This window comes from Mirounga leonina, unplaced genomic scaffold, assembly GCF_011800145.1.
Source record: "Mirounga leonina isolate KUSES-001 unplaced genomic scaffold, KU_Mleo_1.0 Mir_151, whole genome shotgun sequence".
NCBI classification, from domain to species: domain Eukaryota; kingdom Metazoa; phylum Chordata; class Mammalia; order Carnivora; family Phocidae; genus Mirounga; species Mirounga leonina.
In genome coordinates this window covers 6,367,647-6,391,666 of record NW_023270377.1, presented here as the reverse complement: position 1 = coordinate 6,391,666, position 24,020 = coordinate 6,367,647, and the positions used below count along the sequence as shown (strand labels likewise).

At 52.2% G+C, this 24,020-nt stretch overlaps 2 protein-coding genes across 2 annotated transcripts in view; both read left to right on the top strand.

Annotated features, from left to right (window-relative positions):
* The window catches only part of SAG (S-antigen visual arrestin), a 29,010-nt gene extending 12,075 nt beyond the window's left edge, over window positions 1-16,935 (top strand). The window contains exons 6-15 of the mRNA XM_035006836.1: window positions 1,602-1,678; window positions 2,624-2,759; window positions 3,727-3,811; window positions 5,821-5,893; window positions 7,872-8,009; window positions 11,078-11,155; window positions 12,134-12,157; window positions 13,669-13,735; window positions 16,399-16,403; window positions 16,830-16,935. Coding sequence (XP_034862727.1) covers window positions 1,602-1,678; window positions 2,624-2,759; window positions 3,727-3,811; window positions 5,821-5,893; window positions 7,872-8,009; window positions 11,078-11,155; window positions 12,134-12,157; window positions 13,669-13,735; window positions 16,399-16,403; window positions 16,830-16,935 — 789 coding nt within the window. The remainder of the gene's footprint in view (window positions 1-1,601; window positions 1,679-2,623; window positions 2,760-3,726; window positions 3,812-5,820; window positions 5,894-7,871; window positions 8,010-11,077; window positions 11,156-12,133; window positions 12,158-13,668; window positions 13,736-16,398; window positions 16,404-16,829) is intronic.
* The window catches only part of DGKD (diacylglycerol kinase delta), a 131,665-nt gene continuing 115,635 nt past the window's right edge, over window positions 7,991-24,020 (top strand). Inside the window, exon 1 of the mRNA XM_035006827.1 lies at window positions 7,991-8,009. The gene's annotated coding sequence lies outside the window, so the exon portion shown is untranslated. The remainder of the gene's footprint in view (window positions 8,010-24,020) is intronic.

Sequence of the window (24,020 nt, the reverse complement as noted above, 5' to 3'; positions counted from 1 at the left end):
TTAGTTCCGAAAGAAAGGCCATGGATCCATTCATTCCTTCAAATGACTCTTTTTTAAGATTTTATTTATTTATTTGACAGAGAGAGGCACAGCGAGAGAGGCAACACAGCAGGGGGAGTGGGAGAGGGAGAAGCAGGCTTCCCGTGGAGAAGGGAGCCCGATGCGGGGCTCGATCCCAGAACCCTGAGATCGTGACCTGAGCCAAAGGCAGACGCTTAACGACTGAGCCACCCAGGCACCCCCAAATGACTTTTTAAAATAGCCTTTTGTTGTGGACAATTGCAGACATGCACAAAAGCAGAGAGACGTTGTAACGAATCTGTCACTTGTCTTCAGCAGCTGTTAGCCAGGCCAGAGCCTGTGGATGGAACAGTAGTCAGTCCCGCCCCTCGGGGGTTCCCCAGGCGACTGGGGAGGATCAGTCAAAAACGAAATAACCAGTGTCTATGGGGCCCATTCAAGGACGGTTAGGCGCTCTGGAGAACAAGAGGCTAGCGAGAGTCTGGTGGGGTGGTTGTTCAGGATGTTTTAAAAGAAGGCCTCCCCAGGAGCGCCGCTATCCCAGGGGAGAGGCTTCCAGAGAGTGGGGACACGCTGCCTGGCGTGCAGGGGCAGGAGGAGCAGGGCGAAATGGCGAGAACAGGTCAGGGGTGTGGGGAGGTGCGGGCCCTGGAGACCTTTTTCAGTGAGCGGGGAGCCACTGGTGGGCTCTGAGCAGTAGGTCCCCAAGGGCACCCTGGCCGCTGCCCTGAGAGGGGCGGGTGGGCCAGGCATGAGCTCCCAAGGGGGGAGAGAAGCGCAGGGGCTGAGTGTGCGCCAGGAGGAGCCGCCCAGGCGCCCCCCGTGCTGCTTTATTGTTGAACTAGATCTCAGGATTGTCACGATTCCCCGGCTGTAGAACCAACGGGGCTGTGGCTCATACGCCACCGTCAACACAACCGATCATGTCCTTTAGCCGGTTGCACTTTTCCCGTCGGGGTGGTTGGTGAGCACGGCGACGTGCAGAGATGAGCAGGCTGGGGAGGGGCCCCGCGGGGCAGATGCGGTTGTTCTGCCCACACAACGTACTGCTATTGAGTCCGTTTCAAAATCAGAAGACTTTGCCCCCAATTCCATTTCCGGCTTCTTTGCCAAAGTTGGAAGAGCCACCGGCGCCGGGACCCGCCCCCGTTCCAGCCGCGCCACGTCTGGGTTCGGCCGACCAGCCCTCCAGGGTTGGTGGCCGGTGTGGGCAGTCGTGGACCCCCCGCCAGCCCCGCGAGCACCTGCGTCTAGCCCCTGCTGTGGGCGCTGTGACCTCAGTGCCAGGCATGTGGAGTCACAGCTGGAGGGACAGCTAAATGGTGGGGAGGGCTGGACACCATACGTGATCTCCCTGGGAGCTTGGGCCCACAGCGCGCTCCCCGTCCTGACCTCATCCTTTCCTTACGTGCTTTCTGCACGCGGCAAATCCAGCCTTCGTGGAGTAGCCCTCAAAAGGATGTGGCAAAGACAAAAAGACCCAGTGCCACCTAACATCCCGGTGGGATGTGTGACCCCATCCCAGCTGCCGGGAAGGGAGGTGCTGACTGAACCCTTGTCTCTTCTCTTGCCCCCTGCAGTGCTGCGGGGTCGACTTTGAGGTCAAAGCATTTGCCAGAGACAGCGCAGAGGAAAAGGCGGACAAAGTGCCCAGGAAGTAAGAGTGTAGCTGCGGGACGAGGGGCGGCGCCTGGGGTGGGGGGCAAGGAGCTGGGGTGGGAAGCTGCCCCTCACTTGAGCTCCCCCCACAGGACTGCACGGCCAGGGAGATGGGGCCCGCCCAGCCCAGGCAGTCAGGACGTCCACACACGGGGCAGGGTCGGTGGCTCGTCCTTTGGGGGTATAAAAGGAAAATGGTGGAGGAGCTAACAACCTCAAGGTTCCCATAAGCCTCTAGCAGCCCCTGGATTCCCTCTCTCTCTCTAGTTTTCTTCTTCTCAGTAATTCCTCTATTGTGATAAAAGTCCTACCGTTTTAACCATTTCTGAGTGTGCCCTTCGGAGACATTAAGTCCATCCACTGTGTCGTGGGACCATAGTTACAGCACTGTGCGCTCTCTGCGCCCCAGACTGTCTACACCCAGAACATGTCATCACCCCAAACAGAGGCTCTCTGCCCTTCAGGCAGTGACCCCCGCCCTCCCGCACTCCCCCGGGCCCTGGTGCTCACTTTTCTTCTTGTACCTGGACATGGTTTTCTATCGTGCCCTCGACGCTCTTTCCTCACACCTAACACACGCACTCGTGGAGGTCTGCTGTGATGAATAGCAATTGCAGTAAGTCACGTTTGCTGAGTGTGTGGAAGAACGTCACACGAGGCACACTCAGCCCCTGCCCACCCCGGGCTGTGCCCTGAGAGCCGAGGGTGACAGTGACCTCGAGCCCACACCACCCAGCTGGGGAAACCTCCGGGGAGGGACCAGAACACAGGTCCTTGGGGCCCTCCCGCACCCCAACATGGAGCTCCTCCCTCCTCTGTTTCACCTGTCACCCCTTGGGAGTATTCCTGAAGCATCACAGCCTGAGGACGGGGAGAGAGGCCTGGACACCTTCCAAGGAGGCCCAGCCATGAGCCCAGAACTCTCTGCTCTTGTCACCCGCAGGAGCTCCGTGCGTTTACTGATCCGGAAAGTACAACACGCGCCAGCAAAGATGGGTCCCCAGCCCCGAGCTGACACCACCTGGCAGTTCTTCATGTCCGACAAGCCCTTGCACCTGGCTGTCTCCCTCAGCAAAGAGGTGAGCCTCGGACAGGCGCTGTGTCCCGCGTGGGAGCGGGCCCTGGGGCCCACGCCGCTGCGGGTGTATTGCAAGTCATCTTGTGTCTAGGCGTAGTTAAAGCACCAGTGTTTTGTGACCAATTGGCTTTTTCTCATAATTTGGAGCTAGTAAAGGTGACCCTCAGGATAGGGTCACACTGGCCACATCCACCGCATTGCCAGTCCTAGACCAACTAGGGAGAAGGGTGGTGGTTTCCGTGTGCCCCTGACCCGGCCGTTTTTGCCCCCCTGGCCCCATGGGTCTCATTTACTAGCTCCAATGGGTGTGATTTTGCAAATTGTTTACTTCCCTGGAAAATATAAGTTTCCATGTAATGGTGAAGGGGTGGCCAAGTCACATGTGAATGGCATCTCTTAGGGATGTTGTGGTGAAGGAGGGTGAAGAACCACCAGCTGAGGCTGTCTCGGGTCCCTCTGGTCACCGAGAGTCATGCAAACGTGTTAGCAAAGGCTCAGCATACTGTGTGTATATGCATGCCTGTGTGTGCCCACGTGTGCAAGGATGTGCCCCCCCCTCCCCGGGCCTGGATCACGTGGGGATCACTGCTGAGGAGAACCCTGCCCCTGGGCTCTCCACTGATTCCCCTTCACTGCCCTCATTCTGCCCCAAATGGCCTTCCGATTCCACCGGGGACTCCCCTCGGCCAGCGCTGCCATGACCCTCAGGACTGGGTGTTCCAGGTGTGAGCAGCTTTGCTCCACTCCACCCTGGTCACACTGTCCTCAGGGCACCACAGACGAGGCAGACCGCATTCGGGACCCTGGCTAACGGAACCCTGTTGCTATCCCTTTATCTTCCTTGAAAGTGTGGGAATTCAGCCACTTTGATTCTGGTTAAAGGACGGAGATAGACCTAGAAAGCCATGAGATTAAAGATACCACCACGCTCTGTTCCTCTTTTCTGACTTCCTTGCTAACTTTTTCAGATCTATTTCCATGGGGAGCCCATTTTGGTGACCATTACCGTGACCAATAACACAGAGAAGACAGTGAAGAAGATTAAAGCATTAGGTAGGAACTTCTTCTCAAAACGGGAAGGCAGAGTCTTCTAGAATTTCTCCATCTGGTCATATTTCCCCAGGGTCTCTTCTCTGGGCAGATAAGGCCCTCCTGGGTCTTTGGAACTGCCTGTTTATCTCTGTTGTCATGGACAGCAGGAACTTACAGGAGGAAAGACCCTCAAGAATCGCCTCATGCCACCTTGTGTCCAGCTTAGGGCTGTCTTTTGTCCTGAAACAACGTCCCTGACAGGCAATCCTCCAACATTCCATGCCGTGCCTTCCTGGAGGAGCCCCTTGCCAGATCCCGGGGAGAAGCCACGGGAGGAGTTTTCTTTCTTGGATCAGAATTAAGTTTTCTGGACAGAGGTAGCATAGCATAGTGGGAAAAGCACTGGATTGAGGACAGTGGGCCTAATTTGTGGGCTTGCGCCTTGTGCGTCCTCTCTGAAGACCTGGCACTGGTTCCTGGTCTACCTTCCTGGGTTTTGTGAGGCTCCATAGTGCTTTTGTAAATGGAAAAGCCCTACTGTGTCTGCTGTTGAGTTACCACAATGTGATGACCAAGCCAGCCTGCCTGCTCTTCTACCCCTTTCTCCAGCTCGGAGGGCGTCGAAGTACAGGGGATGGTCAGATAGCGTGGTCTTCGAGGAGCCACATAAAAAAGACACGACAGAATGACCGGGGAGGGTGACCTCTAAGTTCACCACTAACTCAAACAACACTCAGTGACTAAGACAGAGTCAGACTCATAGTGTGTTATGGTGACCAACAGTCCTGGCTTGACCGGGATTTTCTTTTTCTTCTTCTTTTTCTTTTTAAGTTTTATTTCTTTAAGTAATCTCTGCCCCTGACATGGGGCTTGAACTCATGACCCCAAGATCAAGAGTTGCATCCTCTTCCGCCTGAGCCAGCTGGGTGCCTCCTGACCAGGATTTTCAGTGCTAAAATGGGCTACTTCCAGGCAGATCAGGATGGCTGGTCACTTATGTTACACACCACTTTCCTCGTCCCTTGTGTGTGTGCATCATAGATAAGATTCAGGAGTTTTGATGCATGCACACTAAAGAATTACTGTACGTTTTCCTGATGCTGATGTGCATGCTTATGGCTTTGTCTTATGTTGGTGTAGTTCATCTGCATTTGCTCTTCATAGGACCTGGTATTATTTAGCATGTTGTGTGTAGTGTGCAATACAGTAGTCCACAAAGTAGCAGGATTGAGAAAGTATCATTTGATACTTTGATTTTAAATTATTTCTCAAAATTTTATGAGTTCTCACATCAAGGCCATTCATTTTTGAAAGAAGCTGTTGAGCTTCCTGAAGCCAGATGTTAGTAGCTTTCTATAGGCTGGGCACTGTGCTGAGTGCTTCACACAAATTGTTTCTCTTACTTCTCAAATTTGATCTGAACAGAGATTAAAAAAATTTTTTTTTGATCATCACAACAACCGTGGAAGTTAGATGCAGTTGTCACCCCCATTTTGCTGATGGGGAAATTGAGGCATAGACGAGTTAAATGACTCACCCCACGGCTGACAGCTAAGCCGGGGTTTGAGCCCAAGGAGTCTGGCTCCAGAGCCCACCTTCCTACCCACATGCACGAGTCAGGAGTATGATGCTGGGAGAAGGTTTCTAGCTTGGACAACTGGAAGGAGGTGCTCATTAAATAAGAGAGTGTTGGAAGGGGCGGCGGGTTTGGAGAAAGCACAAATGGTGAGTTCTGGCACACTTGGAAGGATACCCAAGGGTAGGTATGGCGTGGGTTCAGCGGGTAGGGGTCTCCTGGGAGGTGCAGTTTTAGGGAGGCTGGCTCATGGGGGCAAGCTTCCACAGAGCAGGTTATTGGTGAACAGGAGTGGCCTGAGGACAGAACTCAGAAACCCCAGCCTTAAAGCCAAGCCTGAGAAGGACCCTCCATCAGCATTAGAAAGGGAAGACCCGCTGCATCCCTGGCAGGCGCCATGCACATGGGTGGGGGACTCCATGTTGAATCACCCACCCCTGTCCTCCCTTTGCAGTAGAACAAGTGGCCAACGTGGTTCTCTACTCGAGTGACTATTACACCAAGCCGGTGGCCCAGGAGGAAACACAGTGAGTAGCTGCTTGGGTTTCTATTTTCTGGGTGGCTCAGGCTTCCTTGTCAAGTTCCCCTTTTGTTTGTCCTGAAGAGGGAAGTAGGATGCTTCCCTTCCTTCCCCTTTTCTCACTTTAAGGGCTGCAAGGAAAGTTAGCATCTCAGTTCTGTTCTCCTTCCTAAGAGTTCCTGGAGATCTCACTCACAAGGAATGATGGAAAGGAGAGAAATAAAGATTGAAATGTCACAGTGGGAACAGCTGAAACTTTCTGTTGCTCCTTGGAATAAGTCCAGAGGAATCTGATACAATTTCTGCCCCCGGTGCAGACAAGCCAATGATCTGTCTGCCCAGGTGAGGGTTCTTCATCTTTTGATCTTAAGCTCAATTTGAAAATGTGGTACCAATGACAGCCAGATACCAGTGGTCTGTCAGTTCTGAGCCCGGCGCCATGGAGCGTTTCTCTCCCTTCATTAGAACTGAAAGCAGAGGCGTACCCTGTGATGGGGGAGCCAGAGACCTGTCCGGTCCTGCTCCATGCTCTTCATTCACACACGGGTTACTGGGGTGATGCCTCCCCCAGAGAGGGTCACTCGGGCAGGTCTTTTCCTCTTTGCCTCTCTGATGTGTCTCAGCACCACTGTATGCAAAAAATATTACCAGAGCTACAGGAAGGGGGCCGGTGAGGAAACACAAACTGATTCAGCAAGAGAATATGACGTAAACTTTAAAAGACAATTTTGGAATAAACTATTACTCAAAGCAGATCTGGCCCCATGTTTAAATATAGGTCCAGAGGGGAGGGAGGCAGGAAAGAGCCGTAGCTCATCGGCTGCTCCCTTCGTGCTGCTGGTGGGGGGGTCTGTTCTCCCCTGCAGGTGCATCCTCACACGTCCTCGGGTCCCGGGGCTTCCCTGGCTCACCTTTTGGCATATGCTCAATGATGAAAGGAGAAAATGGTCCCTGGCTGAGTTTTCCCCTCAGATAGCCCATTATCTGGACTTCTTTTCAGCAATTCAGTGCATTTTGGACCAAATGATTCCCAGGACACTGGTGACCGTTGTAGGATCCCCCCAAGGGTGGGAGGCGGGGAGCCTGAAAGCTGAGCTAGATCGTGCTCACAGGTCTCAGGCCAGAAGCCACTCAGAAGGCTGCAGAGCCTTAGTCATTATCCCTGGACCCCGGGGCTCCCAGGACCCTGGGGCTGACTCCTGGGCAGTGTTTTTAGGGCCACTCCGTGCACCAGGAGTGTTGACACAGGCAGCCGGCTGGCTGGGCCCTGCAGCGGCATGGACACCTCTGGATGCAGATGTGGTGGAGCATGCCGGTGAACAGCAGAGCTGCCTCGGCAGCCTCCACGAGCCAGGGATGCTCCAGGCCTGGAGAAACCCTCACTGCTGTGCCCCCAGCCCAATCCCTGACCTGCAGACCCACTGTTTGGCATGGGTTCCCTGTGTCTGTCAGAGGCTGAGACACCCACCACCTGACCCGGTGACAGGGAAGAACCGGGAGAGACAGAGCACGTGTGCCTTGAACCAAACCAGTCCGGTCTGCACCAGTCCAGAGGGCCCTACCACACCCTCCTCAACAGCCCGATCCTCCTGATAGCGACAGCTCTCGGTGACAGGCGACTTCCAGCTGAGGCTTCTTGCTGGCACTGGCCAGATGGCCTGCAGCCCATGGTGTGGTCACGAAGTCTCAGGAGGAGACTGCTGTGGGCCCTGACCCTTGTGTTAGTCTCATTTAGCCCCACAGAATACTCTAGAAATTCAGTGACTCACAGGAGGATGAGGCACTTGCTGACAGCCTGTTTTGAGATGTCACCAATATTTCTTGTAAGGCGAGTGCACAGATAACCTGAACTATCTTCCCCATAAGTCACAGGGACCTTGGATCTTGGAAAATGCTTGATGGCAGATAGGGTCTCGTGGGACCGATGGTGGCTTTATGGCCTAAGAATAGTTAGCCAAATATCCCCTCTGCGTTTCTTCCTACAGAGAAAAAGTGCCACCAAACAGCACTCTGACCACGACGCTCACGCTGGTGCCCTTGTTGGCCAACAACCGTGAAAGACGGGGCATCGCCCTGGATGGGAAGATCAAGTACGAGGACACGAACCTTGCCTCCAGCACCATGTGAGTCCTTGTAGCTCAGGAGACGAGCCGCCAAGACTCAGTGCAGAGGTGGTACTGGTCTGCCCCGCTTCTTATCTCACCCCCTGGGCTCATGGGCTCACGTGGAGCCTGATGGCTGTCACTCCAGGCGCAGAGTGCTGACTCGGTGGCCCGAGCGGGGCCCACACTCCCTCCCCTGGTGTGACATGGTGGTTACAGCAGTGGGCTCTGGAGGCAGCCTCCTGCCAAGCCCCAGCTCCACTGCTTAGAGTCTGGGCTACCCTGGGCAAATGACTCAGGCTGCCTAAGAACCTTAGTTTTCTCATCTGTACAGTGGGGGTGCTGTCTTTTCTTGTGGAGAGGCTTATAAGGATTACGGGAGACAGTCCGTGTAAAATGTGGTGCTGGGTACACAGTGAGTGCTCCAGAAATGTCAGCCGTTACCTTCTAAAAATATCATTAGCTAGTGTAGTGCCCTAAGCACAGAAACTGAGTAATGCCGGGGCGCCCAGCTGGCCCAGTTGGTAGGTCGTGTGACTCTTGATCTCGGGGTCATGAGTTTGAGCCCCCCATGGGGCGTGGAGCCTAGTTAAAAAATAAAAATAAAAATAAAAATAAATAAACTGAGTAATGCAGGTGGCCTCATGCATGGTGGAATGGCCATTTTTCATTTCCACCAGGGAAGGTAAAGAACAGGAGGTCCTAATAGCTACAGATGTTAATTAAATTTCAATGAAGCTAAGCACTGCTCTGCTGACCCCAACTCAAAGAACCATTGGCTGGCTGAATTTTGCCAGCGGATCTAGCACAAACTGGAGGGAGCCTTCCAGGTCAACTATCCACCTGTCCTGGCATGTCCAGCCATCCTTCAAGGCTTCCATTCCCAGAGCATGTTGGTTGGCGAGCCCTGAGTCGGGGAGATCTCAAGGCCCACTCCCTGCCATCCCTCGTGTGATGCACTGGGGCTCCCTCCATGGCCCCAGTAGGCCACCTGCAAGGGGATGCCATCGGGAAGAGGCTCTCCTGCTTGATCTCCATGACCCCCTAGCTCAGCAGCCCATGGGCTCCGAGACAAGAGTGGGGTCAGCAAACATTCGGCAGGAAGCGGGATCATGGGAGTCAAAGGATTTTCTGAGGAGAAGGGTCCAAGTTGGTATGTTCGATTCTAAGGCTCTCTGGTGAAGGTCTGGGAGAGTGACTGGCAGGCACGTGACACGAGATCAGTTTTTTCCAGGGTGTGGCCATCATGACACCAACAGTGGCATGCCACGTTTATAGAAACGCTGTATGGTTTGTCGACTATTTCACAACCATGTAAGTCTTCCACACTTTTGTGAGGAAGGCAAATTTATACTCATTTTATGAATGAGGAAATTGAAGTTCAGCCAGAAGGAGAGGCTTGACTAAGGTCACCTGGTCAATTAATGGCCGAGCAAAGGCCACTCCTAACCCCGAGTCCCTCCCTCACCCCCAGCTTCAGGGCTGCCTTCCAGGGCCCTGGAAAGTGACAACCACAGCAGAACCTGGATTAGCCAATCTCTGTGTGTGTGTGTGTGTGTGTGTGTGAGAGAGAGAGAGAGAGAGAGAGAGAGAGAGAGCGCGCAAGTGGGGGCGTGCAGAGAGACTCTCCCATTCAAGAAAGATGGCGGAGGGGAGGCTTGCAGGGTATTATCAGGCATGAGCTGAAGCACATTCTCTCCCCCAGCTGTTTCACTCCATTCAGTACAAGTCAGACAGTCAGTCCTAGCAACGGGGGGGTGGTGGGGTCTCAGGCTTGCACCCCTTTTTGTCCCCTTTGGTATCAGCCTCTCTCAACTGTGTGACCACATTCCATGATTCCAGATAAAGGCATTTGCCCTCCACAAGCAGCTCCAGGCACCAAGGAGCTGATGGAGTATTTGAAGGGCATCATGGCCCTGGGAGCAATGCCCAAGGTGCCTCCCATGAAAGGGATCCCTGGGCTGGGGTCTTTGGGCCTAGAACCTACCCTGTACTCTCAGACCCTTCTCAGACCCTTCTCAGACCTCTCAACACAATCGTGCCCTGCTTTCTGCCTCAAGCCTTCAGCTTTCTTGGCCATGTTGTCTATTGTCATTCACATTGTTGTAGCTAGCCTGTCATGATATTTTTCAGACCTTAACTCCTGTGACTGGGCATCCTGAAATACTCAATGTCCCTGCAATGGACGGCATATGAGATAACAATGTGTTATAATGCCCAGCAGGGTGCCTGTCAGACAGTAGGAGCTCAGCACCTGTTAGTAGAACCTGGAATGGAGCTCCTATGGGGGAAAGTTAGACAGTGCTCTCTTTGGGGGCATGGGCAATGGCCTCACGCACTGTGTTCATTCACCTCAACACGATGCTGGGAGCTGGGGGCCAGAGCACAAAGGAGGGAGACCCATGCTGATGGCAGATGGCCAGGAAGGCTTCACAAAGGAGGGTCAACTTCAACTTGAGGTCTTAGCAGAGAAGGAGGGCATTCCAGGCTGGTGTGTGGTAAGGCTGGTGCATGGGAGACACTGGGGCATAGCGGGGCGTGAGGTGGCAAAGGCAGGGAAAGGCCAGCTCACAGATTGACTGCCAGGCCATGCTGAGGCTTGACCCTGGGAGAGCCCTCTGGCTGCAGAGTGGCTGAGAGCTCAGGGAAGCGGCTGGGCCTGTGGGAGGTAAGTCACTGAGATAATAGAGGCAGGAAAAGCCTACGGAGGACTCAGTGGTTGGCCAGGGATGGCAGGTGGGGCAGAGGGAGGAGCCAAGGAGGATGAGGAGGGGGGTGTTTCTGGCTGATAAGCAGGTGGATGAACAACACTGGAGACAGAGTAGGTAGAACCAGGAAACACACTCTGCCCTTTGAACTTCCGGGGTGGGGACGGGTGGGAAGAAATGCCAAGCTACAATGCAGGAAAGGAATCCCCTCCCTTGACTATGGAAAGTTCTAGGACTTTGACAGCTTGGTTGAATTCACCAGTTCCTTAAGAAGATGCTCCCATTACAATAGGCTTGTCTGGAGGTGAGGGGTTTGTTCATCCAGTCTTTGCTTTCTGCTGTTCCTCTGTAATTTTCCGCTTTTCCTTTCTGTTTGAGCAGAATAAAGGAGGGCATAGACCGGACTGTCTTGGGCATCCTGGTGTCTTACCAAATCAAAGTGAAGCTCACGGTGTCAGGGTGAGTGTCCAAGAGCCAATGCTGTGGGCTCTGTCTTGGCCTCTCCCCATCAGAATTCTTCCTTTCCTGAATGATTGGGAGCCAGCAAGGAAGAAAGATCTACAAATTCTATGGATGACCAAGTAGAGTTTTGGAGAGATTCTGTTTGTCTTGTCATGACCAAGTAGAGTTTTGGAGAGATTCTATTTGTCTTGTCATCGTCGATTCTGTTTGATCTGACATCACGTGGGAAAAATTAGAAGGAGCAAACTACGAAATACATTAGTGCTACTTGGTGGAAGTGTGCGTGCTTACGCTCACATGGTGGAGGTTGATACGCCAAAAAGAAAAATCCGTTCAGTGCTACATCACACTTCAGGAAAGAAGGGCAGCTGCCAAACGAATTCTCGGTAGATCTCCATTTTTGCATCTTAGGAGGGAAAGAACTTGAATTCTCACTTTCCTTTCAAATCCCATTGCCAAAGGTTCTGGCCTTTTACCTTGACGAGCCATCAAGGGCAAGTCCAAGCATATATTCTGTGATTCTAAGTCGATAATGAGTTCCCCCAGTTTCGGCTGGGACAACAAAGTGGAGCATGGGTTGATTTTACAAACTGTGTTACCCCCGTGTTTGTAGTTGTAGTGTTTTTCAAAGTGCGTAGCATTACCTTTGATTTTCTCCGAGAGGATCTAAAACGGTAGAGTTTCTTTTAGTAGTCAGGATAAGTGAATAGCAGTGTATTCCACAAAGACCTCTGTGGTCTATTCTTGAACATCAGGGCTTGGACCTAAGTGATTCCTCTTTTTAGCTAATCCACTTGAGAAAGAGATGACGTCACAAGTAGAGAGGAAGAGTCGGGTTGAATGTTACGGGATTGCAAAGATCCCGTAAGTTGTGAGTGCGGAGCGTGCCTGGGACATGTCCACCTCTGAATAATGGGAAATAAGGTTGTGGTATCACTGGGACACTCACCAGCCCTGTTTGCTTTTGTTTCCTAGCTTTCTGGGAGAGCTCACCTCCAGGTAAGCCTGGTCACCTTCCTTCCCTGCTTGATTCTCGGGATATCATGGGGAACCAATCTGGGGTTCAAGACAGTAACGGTGAAATCTGGTTTGCTGGCAGTTCTGCTCAGAGGCGTTATGAAGTGAGGCCCACTGCCTACCAGAGGCATCGTACGAATGTTGCCTAATCGGTGTGAGGCTGGGGATGTTTCCTCGAGACCATAGCTGAGCCTCCCCTGGGCAAGGACACACACACACACACACACAAACGCACGCTCAGAAAACTGGCATGCTCCTTTGTGTCTTTGTGTCTGTGTGTATGTAACATGAAGTTTACCATCTGAACCATTTTAAAATGTACAACGTCAAGGATGTTTAAAATATTGTGCAATGGTCAGTGCTCTCTGGCTCCTTCGTATTTTTACCACCACAAAAGGAAACCATAGCCATACCTATTAAGTGGTCTCTGACATTCCCCCCTTTTCCTCGCCCCTGGCCACCACTGATCTTTCTATCTCCATGGATTTCCCTCTTCTGGCTATTTCATAAAAGGAATCAGGCAGTATCTGTCCTTGGGTGACTGCTTCTTTCACTGAGCATCATGTTTCTGAGGTTCATCCGTGTTGTAGCAGATGTCAATACTTCATTTCTTTTTATGGCTGAATATTTGGGTCCTCCATCCAGCAGCTGGTGCACATTTGGGTTGTTTCCACCATTTGGCCATTGTGAACAGTAACAGCTACCTTTTTCAAACCATGCCCAAAGTGGCAGGCCTGAAGCCACGTCCGAGGCGGGCGCTGACCTCGCAGACTCTTTCATCCTGGCTCTTACTGTCTCCATCCCTCACGTGGAACCCAGACCCCATCTGCACTGGGGTCTGACCGGAGTCGCCTTGTACACAGATGTGCTCTGACCAAAGCCGTAACGTCGGGGTAGGAGGCGGTGGGTCCTGGGTGAAGCAAGGAGAGACCCTTGCTCTTTCACTCCTTCCTTTCCATTCTTCCTTGGTCCAGATTTGCCTTCTGTTCTCCATCCTGACCCCTTTCCTTCCTTCTTTTTGTATAAATTCCAAGCCACCCCGAAGCGCTTCAGTTTCTGGAATTTGGCGTGGCGGGCGCTGCTCATTTCTCTTCTGCTCTCTAACAAGCGACTATGTGACTCCTGACATAGAATAAACACACGAAAGGTCATGTACATTTTGGCAAGTTTTTTTTTTTTTTCCCAAAACTGTCCTTTCTGCGGGATTTCACTTCTCTACCCACCATAGCACATCACTGGAACTAATAACCAGAAGGAAGGGGAATGAACTTACAAAGCCTAGCTGTCTCTGCCATGCCTAAGTGAAGTTTCTGGACCGCATTCCGGGGAATACATTTAAAATTCCTCCTTGACCACTTCCTGATTTCTGGTTTGTTTTGTTTTGAATCTCACTGAATCCTCTTCCAGCTTGGAATCTCTTCAGCCACCACTCTGTTCTGTGTGCTTTACAATCCTGTGTGTCTTCTCATCCATCTGTATTCTCTTTTTTCCAGTGAAGTGGCCACTGAGGTGCCTTTCCGCCTCATGCACCCCCAGCCCAAGGACCCAGGTCAGTCACGCGTCGTCTTGGCTTTCTCCAGTCATTTACTACTTGCAGATTTCTTATTTATTCATTGCTGGTCGTTCCTGACCATGGCCCCGGGGGGCATTGCCAGGTGATTGCTTGTCATCCTCACGGTGCCCTGGGGCCAGCCCACAGAGGAGTGTTCATCTCCTCAGCCACGAGCCACAAGCCACGAGCCACGAGCCATGGCTTGTCCACCTTCAGTTAGCATGTGGACAATAGAGCATCCCTGCCCTTGGACACGGACTCTCCTGTTGGGTTTTATCAGGGATGGTTTACAAGCCGAAGCTCTGGTGGGAATAGAACTGGATTGAGATTTAAAGAAAATTTAGGTGCAAAATACATTTGAAAGGCTGAGGCTTTTGCATTTCATTTGGAAACATTAACAGGCATTCACAAGATGAGTATTTTGGGCGGTGGCAATTGTGATGAGAGTACAGAAAATACTAGAAAAAGGGGTCAGGCCAGGTTCCTGACGCCTTGGCTCCTTTGAATTGCAAACCCATTGGCTCTCGTATGGATGTCTGCAGTAAATGGAGTCATGGTTGTACAACTCTGTGAATATAGTAAGAACCACTGGACTGTGCCTGTCACTAGGAAAATTGTATGGTATATGAATTAGAGCTCGATATGGCTTTTAAATATGTATCTTTAAAGATTGTTATTTACTTACTTGAGAGAGAGAGAGGAGGAACGGAAGGAGAGGGACAAGCAGACTCCTCATGAGTGTGGAGCCCCATGCGGGGCTCGATCTCACGACCCCGAGACCAGGACCTGAGCTGAAAAAAAGTGGTATAAACAAACAAGATTTATTTTTCTTATATTTTATAGCTTTTTGTATCTTGATCATGAAATGACCTTTAAACACTAGGATGAGCCCCCGTATTCATTTTGGGTTTGTCTCAAAAATATTTTGTCTCCAAGTATTTTTCCAAATATTCTGGATTTAAATAGTCAATGTACTTTGGAGAAAAAGTAGTCTGGCCACATTTTTCTTATTCGTACCTGCTGGTATCATTCAGATACTATTTTTTAACTCTGAGATGCATTCTGGTCCCTTTCAAGGACATTTAAAAGAATATTTTAAAACTATGACCTGAGACGATGCCATCGTTTATGGCAGATTGTTCTCTGGAGCCGTGAACAGACTTTTTGCCTTAAATTGGGGGAAGTGGGGCTCTTCCTTTTCTGGGTATGACATTCTCATGTTCCAGTCATTCTGGCCCTTCCATTGAACATACCACAAGGTCAAGACTAAACGGTGATCTTTTGTCCTGTGGACAAAAGGGAGAAAGGACAGATCACCCCGGGGCCTCTAAATTCTGACTTCCCGAGATTTGAGTCACAGGACTTTCATGCACAGGACTACTCACACCTTACCTGCCTGGTGTCCGGCTCTGAGTCTAGACAGGTAGACTAAGCAGAAACAGTGCTAAGTTGTAGCTAAGAAGCTCTGCCAGAGCCTGGGGCCAAGTAATTTATACCTAATAGACACTACAGAAATGCTACCAAGTTTTTATTATCCCCTGTCAAGAGCATCCACCATGGAATGCAGATGTTGATTTGATTCTCTTTCAGGCTGACGGTCCCAGGTAGTGTAATTAGGCTAGCACGTGGGAGCCCAGGATGGTTCCTGCCCCGGGGACCTCTCCGTTGGTCTGTGGTTAGCAGCCCACACGGACACTTCCCTCCTAGTGCCCGAGAGACAAGAGCTGTGGGTCTCCATCACCGTGGTGCTCCCGAAAAACCCTCTGGAGCTGTTTGCTCGGCTCTTGCTGGCTCACCCCTGAGGGTTACGGGACTTCACTAGGTGGACAGAAAACTGAAGGAACGAACGAACAACAAAGAACCACTCAAATGAATAACAGTTAATCAGGGGCTGCAAAACATATCTGAAAATATAACGCAACAACAACAAAATGATCAACATGTTAACAGAGAAACCAACCCCTGGGGGGCCTGGGAGTGGTTCCCCAGCTTGAGTGCACCCCCCAGCCACGGGAGGTGCTGGTTAGATGTCCATCCCGGGACTCGCCCCTTGTGAGCCGGGCCTGAACGTGTGAGATGGGCCCGGAGCGGGGGTCATAACTGCACCTGGGACTTGGCTCTGGATAGAATCCAAAGGACACAAAGGGAGAAACACTTTGAAAAGAGAAAGCATCCCAGAGGTGAAGGTATGGTTTGTTCTGGTTGAGGAGGTGAGGGCGAGGTGTTCTGTAAAGGAGACCAGGGTTCAGATGTGCAGAGAGAAAGGCTCTGGCAGCTGGAAAAGGCAAAGAGGGAGGGAGTGCACGCAGTTGTTAGGAAATGCGTGTACCTAGGTTTCTTTTCCTTCCAACTGTAAAGTCCCCAAAATAAGGAAGAAATTTTCCAAGTAAGCTATCCACGGAATTTATGCTGATAGGGGCGCCTGCGTGGCTCAGTCGGTTAAGTCTCTGACTCTCGATTTCAGCTCGGGTCATGATCTCAGGGTCGTGAGATCGGGCCCCATGTTGGGCTCTGTGCTGGGCATGGAGTCGGCTTGAGATTCTCTCTCTCCCTCTGCCCCTCCCCCTGCTCACGTGTGTGTTCTCTCCCTCTGTCTCTCAAAAGAAAAAAAAAAAAGAATTTATGCTGATAATTCTCTCTCTCTCTCCTTTATTCCATGCTTACAGCAAAGGAAAGGTGAGCCACTGCCCTGAGCTTCCCTGTGTTCTGTGACTTCCTCCTCAGGCACAAACCCCCTTTGGGGTCTTTTTGTACACACCACATGCTCTGAATACCTCCTCAGCCTCTGGTTTTCCTTCTGCTCCCTAGTACTATGGATTTGCACACACACTGCTCACACATGCGCACACACGCACCCTCGGGTATCCTGGGCATGTGTGTCTGCTCTGTGGGTTCCTTCAGTTTCTCTTCTTTGTGTTTGTTAAAGAGACTTTACATGAAAAGCTGTGAGGAGAACGGCTTGGTCCCAGGCTCCATCCTGTAGGAAAATCTTGATCGGTTCCCCTGTTGCAAAGGGAAGACCAAGGGTCTTACTTCGCTTGAGATTTCACTGCGAGCTTCCAAGAGCGTGCCGTGATCAAAATGTTCTTTGTTCTGTTTTAGTTTTCAGAATGAAAATTTGGTTTTCGAGGAGTTTGCTCGCCAAAATCTGAAAGACTCAGGAGACCCCGAGGAAGGGAAGAAAGACCAGGAGGCCAGGGATGAGTGAGAAGACCTCTGGGAAACGGGGTAGTTCATAGCGCAATGAGCCACGCTCCAGAGTTAGCCCTTTAGTTATGCTAAATGCCGAAGTGTGAGTCTTCTTCACAGAAATAAAGTTTGTTCTGCTGCAATCTGATTTGAGCTGATTGGGGCTGGCTTGTTGAGGGGGCTGAGTGATGTCACTGACATGGAAGCTGCTGCCCGCAGCGTCCTGTGTCTCAGGTGGGGGAGGGCAGCACCTAGAACGGGAGCCAGACCTGCTCAGCACTGGCTCATGGAGGTGGGAAGATGGCCCAGGTTTGGTGAGCTCACTGCTGGAGCCTGGTGTGCCCAGGGCTTTCTCCAGGGGTCCTGGGGTAAACTGCTTCCCCGGAAACATATGGGGGCCGGGGGGGAGGCAGTGTTTCTAATGACCTGGCCACTCCTAGCTCCACGGGCCCCCAGGAGCCTCCTGAGATAAACAGGGCAAAGGACAAATGTGGCCAAAACACTCTTCATCACTGATTTAACTTTTGGTCCAAGTCCCTGTTTGAGCTCTGGGTTGTTAGTTAAGTTTCTCCTGAAAGCAAGCAATGAAATCAGATTTGGCTAGTTTAAGGGGAAACGGAGTGCACTGGGAGGACCTTGGAGGGGCTCAGAGAACGGAATTAAAGGAAGAATCTGAGTAGCCGCGGCTGAGGTGGGCAGGGATCAGAAGCTCCTGGGGCTGCCCAGGGGCTCAGGGGCCCGCCCTCTGGGCAGCCATCCTCCCGGAATGGTGGCCCCGCACCAGATGCCCTGTCTCCGGGTCTCTGTTTCCAGTGTGTGGGTCCTGAGCAGGAGAATCGGGCTGGCCCAGCTTTGGTCAGGTAGATCAATGCCCTGTGGCCAGTGATTGCAGCACCCGGCCCTAGGAACGGTCTGTCCTGGGAGAGGGGGCTTCTCAGTTAGAGTATCTTCACTGAGGTTGGGTGTGTATGTGGCGGGGGGGTGTGGGGGGAGGCTGCTCTGTGTCAGGGAGGAAGGTGGAGTTGAAGGGGCAATGGGATGACGGAGGTGGCACCAGGGCCCTGTCCTTCAGAGTCCCCTTCCTGGCCCGTGGTACTCACCAGTCTTGGGAGCTGGTACCAAGGGCCACAGAGGCGCTTGGGGGAAGTGTAGGCTCTGGACCATGCTTCAGGGGAGTAGGAACAAAGGGGTGTGCAGGGTTCTGCACAGGTGAAGCCCTTCACAGAAGGTAGGGTGAATGGGAGGGGACATGGGGGGCGTGTAGACACTTGGGATCAGGTCTCCAGGACCATGAGCAGTGACAGACGGCAGGACAGCAGCTCAGGCTCCATGCACACGAAGGTGCCCACCTCTGGGGTTGTTCAGCAGGATTCTAGGCTGGCTTGTGTCCTGGGGACTGGGATTTAGGCTGGAGGCTCCACTTGGGAACCGTGGATGGGATCCCACACACACAAAGCAAGGTGTGGACTCATGTGGGGTTTGAGGCATTCTGATATTGACAGGGATGAGGATTCATTTCAGGAGAAGGACTAATAATAATAATAATACAGGCAGAAGACTGAGCCTTTGGCCTGTGGGTTTGCAGGGTCAGACACAATTTCTCCTTCGTGTTTTCTCCCATTCCAAGGGAACAGCACCACTCCAACCCACGCCCCCTCTTAGGACACTCAGGAAGGATCAGAGCAGCAGGCTCCTCTGGGGATCAGAGCCCTTCCTCTGTTTCTGCCCAAGCCAAAGGGCAGCTTTGGTTGGCTCCCGCCAGAGATCCTGGGCAAGCGGGGCACCTGGGAGTCCGCCCGGCAGTGCCTGGTGAGAGGACCAGCCCATTGGTTCCTGCATTGCTTGACCCCAGGACATCCTAAGTCAGGGTGGATGTTAATGGGCTTGGCCTTTGGAACTGTGTGGGTTAGAGCTGGAGAAAAGGAGCTGGAAGGTCAATCCGGCACACCAGAGGTCCGAACAGTCCTTGCCCTCCAGGTTATTTTGGGACCAGAACGCCCAACTCACAGACTTCCAGGTGCTGGCTAGAATATAGCCTGCAGCTGGTCACCCTGGGGAGGGGGTGGGGGTGGGAGCAGGGAGCGAGCCGACGAATGGGATGTGGAGCCTTGCTTGGGCTGGGCCTTCGCTCCCTGGGGAGTCTACTGTCATGTTGTCAGGAGGCTGGATGTTCGTGTGCAGGTCGGATGTGTGGCCCAGGGGTTCCCGGGTAGGTGCACTGGAAGAAACAGGGCACAAAGGAATTGAGAGTGCTACATGCAGAGAGTGGTGGCTGGGAACCTAGGACAAAGTTCTGCAACCAGCAACCGGAGGGCTGGAGAGGAGGAATCCCTCCTACTTACCAAGCACCTGCCTTGTGCTAAAGGCACTTTACCTCTTACATCTTATCACGAGAGCCACGCTTGTAAGTGGGGCCTGTCACAGTCATCTGTTAGTTGGGGAAAGTACAGTTGGGAGACCTTATGCACCTTACCCAAGGTCACACAGCTGGTGAGAGTCAGAGTCGAGACCTGAACTCTGGTTTTCCTGAGTCTGTATCATCAGCCCTTTGCTCACCTTCTGATGCTGAGACTTTGGGGGCTCGGAGGCAGAGGTTAGCACTTCTGACTCAGCAATGGCTGCCCTAAGTTCTTTTTTTAAATCGAAATGTTATGGAGATAATTGTAGATGCACATGCAGTTGTAAGAAACAATACAAAGAGATCCTATATTTTCCCCCAGGTAACATCTTGCAAAATGAATGCATGCTATCACGAAGGACATGGACCCTGGTATGGTCCACCCATCTGCTTCCGATGTCCCCAGTTTTACTTGTATTTGTGTGCGTGTGTGTATTTAGTGAGCTACAATTTTATCACGTGTGTCGCTCATTAACCTCCGTTTAGAGAGTCTGTTTTCCTCTCCCTCTAACACTTCCCATTGCTCCCCTCCCCTTTTAAGGCCACTGCCTTCATGGTGGACCCCACTAATCCTTGGGGGGATGCGGTGGGTGCGGACCCCAGTTGGCATGTTTGGAAATGTAATGGGGGTGGTTATTTGGTTGTCACAATGCCTGGGGCCAGAGAAAAGATAGGTCACATGCAGTGAAGAAATGTCCGGCTCCAGATGTTGATCATAACCCGGGTTCGGGGTAAAATAAGATAATTCCCATATTTTAAAGCACATCATGCATTCTAACGGGAAGTGGGTTTTTTTTTCCTTTTTTTTTTGACAGGAGGGGCATGCACTTTTGCATTGACAAGTCGAGAAGGATTAGGTTGAATGTGAAGTGTGTTATTACTGCCACCTTGATATGCCCTTAAGGTGGGGTAAACTCAGGGAGGCGCACATTGTTGGAGATGATTCACAGTGTGACTCATTCCATAGGGAGGCACCGGAGGGAATGTGCTCTTCCAGGCAAGCCACTTCGGGGGAGATCTCCAAGGGAACAGTGCTCAGCAGTCACACGAGCACAGAAAGGCTTCTCCGCTCATCAGAGGAAATATGCCAGAGTTGGGTTTCTCTGACTTAGGAACATAATACGATTCTTAATGAGCCTAATGCTCTTTTAAAAAATACGCTTTTTATTTTCAAGTAGTTTGAGATTTACAGAAGAGTTGCCCAGTTAGGACGTGAACTCCTCCACACCCAGTTTCCCTTGCTACGAATGTCTCACATTAGGATGGCACATCTACCACGCTTAAGGAATCCATAGTGACACGTTATTATTAAACTAAAGCCCATTCTTTATTCAGATTTCCTTAGTTTTTACCGAATGTCCTTTTTATGTTCCAGGATCCCACATGACATTTAGTTGTCCTGTCTCCTTAGGCTCCCCTTGGCTGGGACAATTTATAGGACTTTTTCATGATTGCAATATACTCCTATCCAGCCACATCGGCTGCCTCTCAGGTTCACGTCTCTGGCTTTTTGCCTCTCAAATGATGGATTCTAGAGCCCAGACGTCCCCTGAGCTTCTGTCGGGTGTAGGCGACAGCTCACCCAAGCACCTCTAATTCAGTTTGTTCAAAACCAAGTTATTCTCATCTCCTCTAGGTCTAATTGTGGTCACTGGGGCGGCATCCCTCTTGAAAGCTGTGTCCCCGGGAGGCATCCCGATTTGTCCTGCTCCTTCATCTCCTGACTAGGAGCAGCTGGTGGTCCCATTTCTTTCCACCTCTGCTGAATCTCCTGCCTGTCACCTCTTCTCTCCACCGCCAGGACTACTGCCTTGGTTCTACCCCAAATCAAGCGTTGCCTAGATTGGTGAATTGCCTTCTAATGCCCTGTTTCTAGTCTTTTTTCCTCTGGATCATTCTCTGTCCAGATACATTGGTTCCTCTGCTTTAAACACCCTTCAGTGGCCTCTGTGCCCGAGGATGCAGTCCTTACCCCTGAGAACAGCACAAGGGGTGCTCTGGGTCCAGCTGCAGCTGTGCACCCTCCCGGCTCCTCCTCCCCTCGCCCTTGGCTCAGCAGCAAACTTGCCTGGGAGTCTCTTGCCTTGTTGTGTTTTCCTGGAAAATTCCCTCCATCCCCTCACCTTTCTACTCAAATCTGCAAACCCTGCTGGGGTCATCCCTCCTCTGGAGAGCCCCCGACACCCTTGACAGAATTAACTCTTAGTTCCCCTCCGTTTTGTACTTACGTATCACACTATTTGTAATTAATTGATACAAAACCCACATTAGTCGGCTCTGCCTGTCATTACAAAGGACCACAGACCGGGGGGCTTCAGCAGAAATTTTTCTCACAGATCTGGAGGCCAGAAGTCTGAAATCAGTTTGGCAGAGTCGGTTTCTTCTGAGGCCTCTCTCCTTGACTTGTAGGTGGAATCTGTGTCTCTTCACTCGGTCTTCCCACTGAGCCTATCTGTGTCCACATTTCTACTGCTTGTAAGGACATCAGTCATATGGGATTACAGCCCATCCTAATGGCCTTATTTAACTTGATTACTTTTTTTTTTTTTTTAAAGATTTTATTTATTTGACAGAGAGAGACACAGCGAGAGAGGGAACACAAGCCGGGGGAGTGGGAGATGGAGAAGCAGGCCTCCCGCGTGGAGCAGGGAGCCCGATGCGGGGCTCAATCCCAGGACCCCGGGATCACGACCCGAGTCAAAGGCAGACGCCTAACGACTGAGCCACCCAGGCGCCCCATAACTTGATTACTTCTTTAAAGGCCCCATCGCCAAACACAGTCACATTCCGATGTCAGGAATAACATCTGCAGGTTAGTTAGGACTTCAACATGTGAATGTTGGGGCGGGTGGGAGCCCAGTTCAGCCCATAACAGGCCCTTCTCTCCTCTTGCTTCCTACAAGCTCCTTCAGGCCCAGCTTCCTGGGAAGGCTAGCCTAGAAGCATCAAGAACTTTGGAGTCACATGGCCCAGGTCCAAACCCTGTCTCTTTTCCACTCCTTGGGAGAGGTAGCATTCTGAACCTCAGGCTGCAGTCTTCATCTCCAGAGCGGGCCCAGTGACCTTGCTCTGTGGGGCGTGTGTGAGGATTAGAATCACCGGTTAGGTGTCTGCTGTGTGTGTCCCGCGGTCTGCACCCCGAGAACCAGCATCACTATCTTCGAGCATTGCAGAACTTACTGTGATGAGGGAAACGTTCTGTATTTGTGCTGTCCCGTGTGGTAGCTGCTAAGCCACGCATGGCTATTGTGTATCTGAAATGTGGCTAGTGCGACTGAGGAACTGAACATTTAATTTTAATTAATTGAAACTGAAACTGAAGTAGCCACATGTGGCTAGTGGCTAGAGCATTGGGCGATGCACCAGGGGCTCTGGGCCTGTCCCAGAGTGTTCCTGCCTTAGGCCCTGAGATGCCCTGTCCTGGCTGTGAGTCCATTTCCCTGGCCATGTCCCCATGCTAGATGGGTTCACTTGTTTTGCCTTTGGAAAGTGTCACCCCAAGTAGTGGGGGCCAGAGCATGCTGACCGGCAGGCAGACCGGGGCCCACCCAGTCTCTAGCAGGAGCCCTCTGAAAGGGCAAGGGGACAGTCATGTAGCCCCCTAAGGATTTGCCCCTCTCACCTGTATGGCAGCAAAAACAAGTGCACTCTCTGGGCCCTCCAGTGAAGGGCTCACCTACCTGGCTATCATCTGGCAGTCCCGGCTACCACGCTGGGCCTCATCCCAGTCACCTGTGCCTCCTGCCTCCTGCCTCCACCTACACATCACTTGGCTCCCGAGTCCACTTCTCTATCTCTGCGGCCCCTCCCAATGACCCAGGGCAGCCACCTGCCCTGATTACTTCAAAGCCTGGATCACAGGCCCCAGCTTTGTGACCCAGCCCTGCCCGGGGTTAAAATCCCTCAAGGGCTTCCTGTTACACTCGGGACCAGCCCTTTATCAGGTTTCCAAAGCCCTATCTGACCTGCCCGCCCCCAGGCTCATCTCTTCTTGTTATTTTCTTCCCTTTAGGCTATGACTTCCGTTTTCTTCCTGGACACTTGTTCTTTCTTGCCTCCAGGACTTCGACCAGTCTGGCCCTTCGTCCTGGAACACAATTCCCCAGGCAGGGTTAACTCCTACTAGCCCTTTTCTTCTCTCAAGCATCATTTCTCCAGGAACCCTTCCCAGATGGAATCGTGTATCCCTGTTCTGGCATCCCAGAGGCCAGTCCTTTCTTTTTTCTTTCATACATTCAGGCATCCATCCACTCCCAACTGTTTACTAAATGACAGACGCTGCTTTAGACGCTGGCGACACAATGCAGGGCAAGACAGGACGGTCCCGCGCCTCCTGGAGATCACTTACGTTCTTGAACGGGAAGACTGAAGATTGAAAAAAAAGTGAACACGGAGACAAAAAAAAAAACAACACACAAATTGTGTCCTAGACAGAAAGCAGACGCTAAGACCAGGAGCCAGAGGACACGGGGGGGGGGGGGGGGGGGGGGGGGGGGGCGGTTAGAGGCAGGGGGGCCCCGAGATTGGCTCCATCTGCGGCTGTGCGCGCGGCCGGCAGGGGGCGCGGCGAGGCGGCGTGGGGCCCCGCCCAGGCCCCAGGCCCGCCCCCGCCCCGACAGGCCCCGCCCCCAGACCCCGCCCCCGGCCCCGCCCCCGCCCGCTGTGCGCGCGCTGGCCCGGCAGCATGGCGGCGGCGGCGGGCGCTC